Source organism: Carlito syrichta, unplaced genomic scaffold, assembly GCF_000164805.1.
Source record: "Carlito syrichta isolate Samal-C Ts95f unplaced genomic scaffold, Tarsius_syrichta-2.0.1 Scaffold312719, whole genome shotgun sequence".
Taxonomy (NCBI): domain Eukaryota; kingdom Metazoa; phylum Chordata; class Mammalia; order Primates; family Tarsiidae; genus Carlito; species Carlito syrichta.
Window position 1 is genome coordinate 350,116 of NW_007256815.1, and position 10,109 is coordinate 360,224.

At 56.9% G+C, this 10,109-nt stretch overlaps 2 protein-coding genes across 2 annotated transcripts in view; both read left to right on the forward strand.

Moving 5' to 3' along the window:
* TONSL (tonsoku like, DNA repair protein) overlaps positions 1 to 7,991 on the forward strand; it is a 13,737-nt gene extending 5,746 nt beyond the window's left edge. The window contains exons 13-26 of the mRNA XM_008070007.2: positions 110 to 199; positions 676 to 748; positions 857 to 1,020; positions 1,102 to 1,225; positions 1,369 to 2,132; positions 2,240 to 2,316; positions 2,665 to 2,818; positions 2,887 to 2,965; positions 3,513 to 3,814; positions 4,039 to 4,210; positions 5,195 to 5,370; positions 5,866 to 5,939; positions 6,502 to 6,635; positions 7,798 to 7,991. Coding sequence (XP_008068198.1) covers positions 110 to 199; positions 676 to 748; positions 857 to 1,020; positions 1,102 to 1,225; positions 1,369 to 2,132; positions 2,240 to 2,316; positions 2,665 to 2,818; positions 2,887 to 2,965; positions 3,513 to 3,814; positions 4,039 to 4,210; positions 5,195 to 5,370; positions 5,866 to 5,939; positions 6,502 to 6,635; positions 7,798 to 7,991 — 2,577 coding nt within the window. The remainder of the gene's footprint in view (positions 1 to 109; positions 200 to 675; positions 749 to 856; positions 1,021 to 1,101; positions 1,226 to 1,368; positions 2,133 to 2,239; positions 2,317 to 2,664; positions 2,819 to 2,886; positions 2,966 to 3,512; positions 3,815 to 4,038; positions 4,211 to 5,194; positions 5,371 to 5,865; positions 5,940 to 6,501; positions 6,636 to 7,797) is intronic.
* A 362-nt stretch (positions 7,992 to 8,353) lies between these two features.
* Positions 8,354 to 10,109, forward strand: part of VPS28 (VPS28, ESCRT-I subunit) — a 6,677-nt gene continuing 4,921 nt past the window's right edge. Inside the window, exon 1 of the mRNA XM_008069979.1 lies at positions 8,354 to 8,409. The gene's annotated coding sequence lies outside the window, so the exon portion shown is untranslated. The remainder of the gene's footprint in view (positions 8,410 to 10,109) is intronic.

Genomic DNA, 10,109 nt, shown 5'->3' on the forward strand with positions numbered 1-10,109 from the left:
CAAAAAAAAAAAAAAAAAAATGGTGCCCCTGCCTCCACCCACCCATGCTCAACAGCACTGCCTGGCCCCTTACACCTCTGCCCCTGTCCTGGGGCAACTGTGCTAACAGTGGAACCGGCGCAATGACATGGGAGAGACCCTGCTGCACCGAGCCTGCATTGAGGGCCAGCTACGCCGCGTCCAGGACCTTGTGAGGCAGGTGGGCCACCACACTGGGACATGAAACAGGCTGCTTGGTCCTGGCTCTGTCACAAAGGAGCTATGCATTTGGGCAGGATCTCCCTGTCAACTTCCCCATCTTTAAAACAAGATCTGAGGTACCCAGCATGTGGTATGGCATTTGTGCCACAGCTAAGTTGGTTGGTCTGACCAGGGTTGAGAGGCAGCCCATAGGCTGAGACCCTGGCACCCTCTACTCTGCCTCACACCCTCCAACTAGACATTATCTCCCCACAAGGGGCCAGAGTAGGCACATAGGCTGGAAGATCGGAAGATACACTGTGGCTACTCTGCTTTCTGGGGTGGTAAGGAGAGTTTTCACTCTTGTGAGACCTAGGCCAGAGGAAGAAAGGGATGGACCAAGACCCTGGGCTAACCTCAAGCCACAAACCTCATGGGACTGAGGCCAGACTGCAGGGCACACAGGGCCAGACTCTTTCCTATCCTTGCTCACAGGGTCATCCCCTGAACCCTCGAGACTACTGTGGCTGGACGCCTCTGCATGAGGCCTGCAACTATGGGCATCTGGGTAAGCAAAGAACAGGCAGGGCCTGGCACACAGCTGGCTAGGCATGTGGGATGAGGAGGGGGCCCAAGCAGGACATCGGGAGCTGGGCTTACATCTTCTGGCCCACAGAGATCGTCCGCTTCTTGCTGGACCATGGGGCCACAGTGGACGACCCTGGTGGCCAGGGGTGCGAAGGTATCACCCCCTTGCACGATGCTCTCACCTGTGGCCACTTTGAGGTAGCCGAGCTGCTTATTGAGCGGGGGGCATCTGTCACCCTCCGAACTAGGAAGGTGAGCCTGGGAAGGGGCAAGGTGGGTAAGGGCTCATGGGTTGGGACTATTTTGCCCCCTGCTCAGCCATATGTTATACAGGGCCACAGCCCACTGGAGACACTACAGCAGTGGGTGAAGCTGTACCACAGGGACCTGGACTTCGAGACTCAGCAAAAGGCTAGAGCCATGGAGAGGCTGCTCCAGGCAGCTTCCTCGGGCCAAGGCAAGTGGGGCCTCCTCTGTCCCTGCGGATGCTGCTCCCCCAGCCTGAGAGTCCCTGGGCTGTGATTCCAAAGGGATGCTCATAACAGGTGATGGGGAGGAGGTGCCAGGCTCCTGTCTCAGGATGGATTCTCTCTCCCACAGCTCCCCACAACTCCCAGGCCTCCCAGCCCATCCCAAGTAACCATCTGTTTGACTCTGAGACTTCTCCTCCCTCAAGCCCCTGCCCAGAACCCTCCTCTCATACCCTTAGACACCCAGAGGCCTCTCAGGCCCGAGTCAGGGTTTCTGCAGGGCAGGCAGTGCCAGCTGTGGCCAGACCTGGGAGGAGGAGACACAGGCCAGCCAGCAACAGTGGCAGCTCAGAAGGCGAGGACAGTGTGGGTGCCTCCTGGCCATCCCAGAAGAGGCCTCGGAGCTCTGCCCTGGCACCACAGGCTGAAACCCGGAAAGCCAGCAAAAGGGAGGCAGCCACAGCCAGCACTAGCTGGGTGGCTTACCAAGCTGCCATCCGAGGTGTGGGCAGTGCCCAGAGCCGACACCTGGGACCTGGCCTGCCTCGTGGCCAGAGTGAAGCCCTCACCCGCCAGGCGGCACTTATCCCTGAGGAGGAGTATCTGACTGGGGACTGGCTGGAGTTCGAAACACCCCTGATCCACAGCCACCAGGGCAGCTTCCAGCCTCATCCACAGGACACTGGGGACAGCAGCAGGCCCAGTGCCTCAGGATCAGATAGCGAGGAGCACCCCATCAGGCCCCGGACCCGGGCCAAGCAGATTCACTTGACCAGTCTGGAAAGTTGGAGTGCACCGGTCAAAGCAGGGGACAGCAGCTTAGCTGCAGAACCTCCAGGAAGTCCCAGGACCTTAGGGCCCACTGGGGACAACCCCACAGTAGGTCAACCTTCGGTGGGTGTGCAAGCCTGGAGCAGAGCTATCTCCTCAGCTCAGGGCAGGTGGGAGTGGAGGCCTTTGTCAATCCTGACTCAACCAGCTCTCCTGCCTCCACTTGCCAGGGTTCAGTCCTGCCCCCTCCCATCCGGGTTCGAGTTCAAGTTCAGGATAATCTCTTCCTCATCCCTGTCCCACAGAGGTAAGACATCACCTGCCCTTTCCCAACCCCAGCCTCTGCCTACCTATGCAGCTCCATGCCAGGGTGGCTGGTGACAGAGGGCTTGTAGCTTTGTGTTTGCATATCAAGGTGGGACATGTGACAAGGGGTTTTCTTAATGGTCTGAGCCCTGTAGCCCCCAGGAATGGCCAGAGGAGTTGATGGTGTGCTAAGGTATAGGGAAAGGAGAAAGCCGGCAGTCCAGGGGAGAGGGTAGGAAAGCAGCCAAAAGAAGGAGCTGTAGACCTTAAGTGAGGGTGGTGAGGCCCTGGGGGCATCACCTGGACTGTGTGCAGGGCCCAGGGCTCAGTGTGTTTTCTGTCCCCACAGCAGTGAGGCCCACTCTGTGGCCTGGCTGGCTGAGCAAGCAGCCCAACGCTACTACCAGACTTGTGGGCTGCTACCAAGGCTTACCCTACGGAAGGAGGGGGCCCTGCTGGCCCCACAGGACCCCATCCCCGATGTGCTGCAGAGCAATGATGAGGTAAGAAGCATGAGCTGGAGCCTAGGGCAGCGAGCATTCCCAGGGCTGCTACTGATGGTGCTTTCTAGGTACTGGCTGAAGTGACTTCATGGGACCTCCCCCCACTTATTGCCCGCTCCCGCGGGGCCTGCCACAGCCTGGGGCAAGGTGAGGACCCTGGAGACCCGTGGCTTCTGGGTGAGGCTATGGAAGGAGGCCAGAGCAGAGGGGCCTGGGCATGCAGACTTCACTGCCCCATTCATTCAGATCTGTGGGCCTTAGGTGTATCAGGGCACCTTCCCCCACCTGGAAGCTGATGGGTGCTGTGCCCTGCACTTGCCCATAGGAGTAGTAGGTTGGGAAAGACAGCTCTGAGCCCATAGGCTGTAAGTGGGATGGTGTAAAACAACAAAAAGCCACAGAAATCAAGCCCAAGGAAGAGAATCTGGGGCTGGGAGCTGCCTGGGAAACTTCCCAGGAAGATTGTCTCAGGGGCTGTGAGACATGAGGGTGAGTGGAAGAGGTCAGGGTGCTGCAGACCCAACTTGGTCCATAGGGGCTCACACAGCACTAGATCCATAGGTGTGTGGGAAAGGGTGTGTGATGAGTACTACCCAGGGCTAGTGAGAAGGTGCTGCCTGATTTGCCCCTAGTATTCAGAGGGCAGAAGGGGCAAGCTCTGGCCCCACTGATACCACATCCTTCCCCCACCCAGGAGAGCACCAACAGGTGCTACAGGTCATGGAGCGCCAGGGCTTAGGCCCCTCATTCAGCGCCTGCTCCCTGGCCCTGTGCCAGGCCCAACTCATACCCCTGTTGCGGGCCTTGAAGCTACACACAGCACTCCGAGAGCTACGCTTGTCAGGGAACCGGCTGGGGGACGGATGTGCTGCCGAGCTGCTGGCTGCCTTGGGTACTATGCCCAGCCTGGCCCTCCTTGATCTCTCTTCTAATCACCTGGGCCCTGAAGGCTTGCATCAGCTTGCCACAGGCCTGCCCGGCCAGGCCACCCTGCAGGTACAGGCATAAGGAGCAGCAGGCCATCAACCGGGTGGCATCAGCATTCCCATTCAGCCAGTCACTGGGTGGTATGGAGCAGTTGGGAAAGCCAGCCAATATCCAACTCTGGAATAGACTCTGCTGGGGCCAAGGTGGGAAAGAGACTACCAAGCCACCCTCTGAGGGGGAGCCTGGCCCACAGGGCTGTTGAGGACTCAGTGTCTGGCCCTTGTCTTCCATAGAACTTGGAGGAGTTGGACTTAAGCATGAACCCTCTGGGGGATGGCTGTGGCCAGGCCCTGGCCTCCCTTCTGCATGCCTGCCCCTTGCTCAGCACGCTGCGCCTGCAGGCCTGCGGCTTTGGCCCCAGCTTCTTTCTGAGCCACCAGACAGCCCTGGGTAGCGCCTTTCAAGGTGAGTTGACCAGGCACTCCCTGGTCTGCTCCCTAACCCTAGGGTGTTGAGGGACTCAGAGAACCTTCAGCAAAAGGGGCCTGGGGCAGGTACTGTGGCTCCCACCTCTAATCCCAGTTACTTGGAAGGCTGAAGCTGTGAGATCATTTGAGTCCAGGAGTTTGAGACTAACCTGGGCAACATAGCAAGACCCGGTCTCTACAAAAAATAAAAAAGTTAGCCTGGCATGGTAGCAGACGTCTGTAGTCCTAGCTACTTGGGAGGCTGAGACAACCTCTTGAGGCCAGGTGTTGAACTCCAGTCTGGGCAACACGGTTAGATTCTAACTCTGAGAAAAGAGCAGGGGGGTCCTGGGATGCCAGGTCTGGCTTTGCAGGAGGGGCCAGCTTCTGGGAGCACATAGATGGACTTGTGGATGCTGGGTCTGCCCGGACTCTAAGAGGCATCTGGTGCTTATGCAGCTAAGCTGTTCCTCCAGGACATACCACAGGGTAGTGTCTAGGCAGCTCAGTATCCCAGTGTTTCCCTTGCCTCCTGTTCTCCCCAGTTCTTGAGTGTTCCTTTTGCTTGAGGCAGTTCCACTGTAAGCCCAGTCGCAGATCCTAGGGATGTCAGTGCCAAGAGGCTGAGAACTGGTAGTCATCTGGGCTGAGGAAAAGGTCTGGAGTAGGGCAGCAGTGGTCAGAGCACTCCCCTGACAACCCCACCATGCACAGATGTCCTGGCCCAGGACCTCTCAAGCAGCCCAGGACCATGTTGTCACGAGGGTGGGAATAGTCAGGGGACCCAGAAGTGAAAGGGAGAAGCTGGACTCAGGAGTTTGGCCCTGTTCCTCCCCAGCTAGGAGAACTTGGGCAAGAGCCTTTGCCTCTGTACCTATTGCCCTAGTTTCCCCAAAGGATTCCTGAGGGTTCTGGGCCCAAAACTTTAGGTGGGGACAGGGTAGTGTCCATATGGGACTGACAGATTCTGGCCCTGGTGCAGATGCTGCATGTCTGAAGACCTTGTCCCTGTCCTACAATGCCCTGGGTGCCCCCACCCTGGCCAGGGCCCTGCAGAACCTGCCCGCCCGCACCCTTCTGCGCCTAGAGCTTGGCTCCGTGGCCGTCAGCAAGAGTGATGTGGGCCTCCTGGAGCCCGTGGTCAGATACCTGACTAAGGTATGAGGTGGGGCCAAGCCAAGACACTGGCCTCAGAAGTCAAAAGTCCTAAAGTGAGGCCCTGGATGGCTAGGAGGAGCTCACCTCTCCCCAGATTTCAGCTGCACTCACTGTGAGGGGCTCTGGATTGTGAAGTTTGGGAAGAAAAGCTATGGTGAATGCTTTCTGCACAGTTTTAATGCTATGAATTTCTGATCACCACAAAAGAACCTAGATCACAAGGACCTCCAGGCAGGTCCCAAGGGATACATCAGACCCCTAGTGCTTTCTCCTGAGAGCTCCTCCACACAGGGCCACATCTCTAGTTTTTATTATATGACAGCGTGCCAAGTGTGACTTAAAAACAGGAGGGGAGGTGTTTCCTTCCAGTCTGCACTCTGCTCTCTTCTGACACCTCGGGTGCCTGGCCTCCTAGATGTGGGGACATCTGCTAGGATGCAGGGAGGACAGGTACCCCACTTGGCTTGGCCCCCTCAGGCCTCTGCTTGTGTCTAGGAAGGCTGTGCTCTGACCCACCTGACCCTATCTGCAAACCACCTGGGTGACAAGGCTGTGAGAGACCTGAGCAGGTAATACCCTACCCTGATGCCTGCTGTCCTGAGGGGGATCTGTTCTCAAGGCCTGGGATGCCAGGGGAGCTGGGTTAGGTAGGAAGGATCACATAAGTAATGCCAGCCCCTTCCCCCAAGGGTGTCCCAAGACCTGACTTCCACTACCCTCTAGGGCTGCTCCAAAAAGCATACCACTCTCCATGAGTTTCTTTCTTAGTACATGCCTGTGGCTCTTAAGAGCTTTTCCTCCAGGTATGTCCCTTCTTGGCACCCTTGTACATCAACGCACACAAGGACCACTACTCTTATAACCTATAGCCTTGGCTGGCTCTCAGAGGAATGTCAAGAAATGCCCAAGCTGGGCCAGGCACACCAAGGGCTGGCCACTGTGGTCCTGACCCCTAGGCATTTCCTGCCAGCCCTGCAGGAGAACCTGCTGCCTGTGCCAGGCTGGGGAAGAACCTGTGGGCCTAGCCTGTGGCTCCTAGAGCCATGAGTTTGTCTGGGGCACATTTCCCTGGTGATGGGATAAGGGCTCTCTCTGGAATACAACCTTTGCGATCTTCCCTCATTGTTTTAGATGTCTCCTTCTCTGTCACTCACTCATCTCGCTGGACCTCTCTGCCAACCCTGAGATCAGCTGTGCTAGCCTGGAGGAGCTTCTGTCCACCCTCCAGAAGCGGCCCCAAGGCCTTAGCTTCCTTGGCCTGTCAGGTGATCACACAACTACCATCCCATGTCTGGCTGATCACACAACTCCCTTATCAGGAACCTACCTGAGACCCAGGTGTCTTCTCCTACCGGGCTGTCACTGCCACCAACCAGAAAGCAAGGTTGGGCTGGGCTTCATGAGGCTGAGGCAGCAGCGGGCAGTGTGTGGAATGACAGGAAAGAGGTGTGAACCCAGCTCCTAAAACAATGGGGGTCTGTGCTCCTGGCTCATCCAGCCTGACCCTCAGAGTAGACTATGGCAGGTAGGATCCCCTTCCACAGGGACTTCCTCATTCTCTGTGGCAGAAAGTCCAAGGTCGGGGTGTTGAAAGTTGTCACCAAGGGACTCTCCCAATTCCTGGTGGGTGCTCCTCTGACCCTTCCCCTGCTCAGCCTGTGGACCAGATTTAGGTGGTTCTCACTCCAGCCAGGGCAGTCCCTGACCTGGGCTGCCTGAGGGACAACCCCAGGAGAGGTGCATTTGATGAGATGGTCAACCTGCAGCTTGGCATGCTTAGCTTAGGTCTGGGCAGAATGTCAGGATCTGCCCCACCAAAGGGACAAGGGCTGGAAGTGGGTGCACACAAGGGATCCCTGAGTTCTTTTTGCATCCCACCACCCCACAGGGCCAGGTTGCCTCTTCCTGAAGGCGGGGTGGTGGGGGACCTGCATTCACTTGGGGCTGTTCCCCACACACGTGTTCCTGTTATCTGTAGTTTCTCTTTCAGCTCCTGAGTTCCTGAGCCTACTGGGAACTCTGGCCTGAGGAGCTTAGTGTCTTCCTGAGACACTGAGGCCCACAATGTACAGATTTGCCAGCAGCCCTATTATGTATTTTTTGATGGATGGGGAGACTGAGGTGTAGTCAGGGACTTTGCAATCAGGGCACTGTCAGAGGTAGACATAGTATTTGAGCCACCCTTCTTTCTGTCTGACCACTGGCTATGCAGAGGAGCCCACCCCTTCCTACAGTGTGTTACAGGGCCACTCCTGGGCTCTGCCCATTGCACTTTGCTCCAACCTAGGGTCCTCAGAGGAAGCGTGCTTCTTCCCAAGGTGTACGCCAGTAAAGAGAACATGGGTTTGGAAGTCCCGTATGCCTGACCCTGGCACCAGGACACACTAGCTCCTGCAGAGCTGACGCCTGCCCTCTGGCCCTCTGCAGGCTGTACCGTCCAGGGGCCACTAGGCCTGAGCCTCTGGAACAAGATCACCGAGCAACTTCAGGAGCTGCACCTGTGCAGCAGACGCCTCTGCGCCGATGACCGGAACGTGCTTCGCCAGCTGCTGCCCAGTCAACCAGGCCGTGGCGAATGCACGCTGGACCAAGGCTCCAAGCTCTTCTTCCGGCGCTTCTGACCTCGGCACCAATTCTTCTAGCCTCTCCCCACCCAGCGAGGCCCTTAATAAACGAAGCTGCTGCCTCCATCCCCGTGACTGCCTGGAGGGTGGGTGGGCGATGTCAGATGGGCCTTCCCTTTGCTTCAGCCTCTGGCTCTTAACAGCCCCCTATGGAGACCCTGGACATGCACCTCAGCAACTAGACGAATTACGTGCCGGATTGCATTGATCCGGCAGGCGTAACGCATCGGGGCTGTGGCCGGAAGTCCGGGTGGTGCTGCCGGGACTTGCAGGCGTGAGGGTTAGGCGCCGAGCTGCCGATTGGCGTCGCTCCTGGTGCGTAGGCGCAGGCATTATAGAGGGAGTGAGCACTGAGTTAGTCGATTGGGATCGTCCCGCCCTCGGCGCCATCTCTGGGACCCGCGAGCCCGCCCAGGTAGTCCAAGCCGAGGCGGTGGGTGGGAAAGGGCTTAGGTGAACGGGGGGAGAAGTGACACTGGCCTAGGACCTGGGCGCGGCGCGCGCCGTTCCGCTTAAGAAGGGGGCGTCTTCGCGCCGGGCTTTGTGGGCCTGGTGCGCCCGCATCTCCACCGTTGGGCCTGGGGCTGACCCCTGAGTACTTGGGACCGGGAGGAATGTGCTGGATCTTCGCCAGCGCATTTGAGCTCCGCGACTTCCTTGGCCACCTCTGGACGGATGGGAGCACTGGGTCCAGGCTTATCCATGGAGCGCGTCTTCCCTGCCTCCAGCTCCTAAGCTCCTCTCAGATAGCATCTCTACGAGCCAGCCTCAAGTCCTTGGGGTTTCTGCTGTCAGGTGTCCCTAGAGCCTGCGACTCCTCTCCCTGCCCCAGACCTGGCACCTTCGTTGCGCCCCTGGATCCTGTAGCAACTTGGCTGAGTTACAAAATAGTCACGTGGGCTTTTCCTAGAAACTCACTTTCCTCGCTCATTGTCCGTTTTGTGAAATTTATTTATCTACTTGTAACCACGGAGGAGTCGTTTGCGTTGTTGGATGGAATCTCCCTATGTGATCACAGACGGTTGATTCCTTTGTTCCAGTCCTCCTTCCAGCCCACTCCTCTCATAACTTCTCCAGGAAGATTGCTGAATGGTTTGTGTTCCCAACCTGGTGGGTTTTCCTCATTGCATCTGCCCTCTCAGAACTTGACTCGGGCACTGTTGTTCGCTACCTGAGAAGTGTTCCTTGTTTGTTTGTTTGTTTGTTTGTTGAGTTGAAGTCTCTGTTGCCCAGGCTGGAGGAGTGTAGTTACATGTTCATGGCCACCGCAGAGCTCCCATGGAGCTCTGCTTCTAGTATCCACGTGCTGGGCTCAGGCAACCTTTCTGCCTCAGCTTTCCAAGTAGCTGGAACAAGTGAGCACTACCACTCCTGGCTTATTTTTTTATTTATTGTAGAGACGAGGTCTTACCAAGTTGCCCAGGCTAGTCTAGAACCTGTGGGCTCAGTCCACTCGCCTGGGCCTCCCAAAGTGCTGGAATTACAGGCTGAGCCGCCAAGCCTGGCCTATTTTATATATGTGTGTGTGTATGTGTGTGTGTGTATACATATATACACACACCCACGCACACACACACATATATATACACGTGTGTGTGTGTGTGTATTCATCTCCTATGTTGTAGAAAAGTGTTTTTTTTGTTTGGTATTTTTTTTTGAGTTGGAGTCTCACTTTATATCACCCAGACTAGAATGCAGTGGCATGCTCCCGGCTACTACAGCCTCGACCTCCTGGGCTCCAGCTATCCTTCCGCCTCAGTCTTCCAAGTAGCTGGAACTACAGGTGCGCTCTACCACGCCTGGCTAATTTTTTTATTTATTGTAGAGACGAGGTCTCGCCAAGTTGCCCAGGTGGGTCTCAAACCCGAGGGCTCAGGCAATCCACTTACCTCAGCCTCCCAAAGTGCTGGGATTACAAGCTGAGCCATGGAGCCCAGCCAGCATTTCTTTTTTTTTCTTTTTTTTTTGAGTTGGAGTCTCACTTTGCCACCCAGACTGGAGTGCAGTGTCACGCTCCCGGCCACTGCAGCCTCGACCTGCTGGGCTCTGGCGATTCTTCCGCCTCAGCCTTCCAAATAGCTGGAACTACAGGCGCATGCTACCACACCCAGCTAA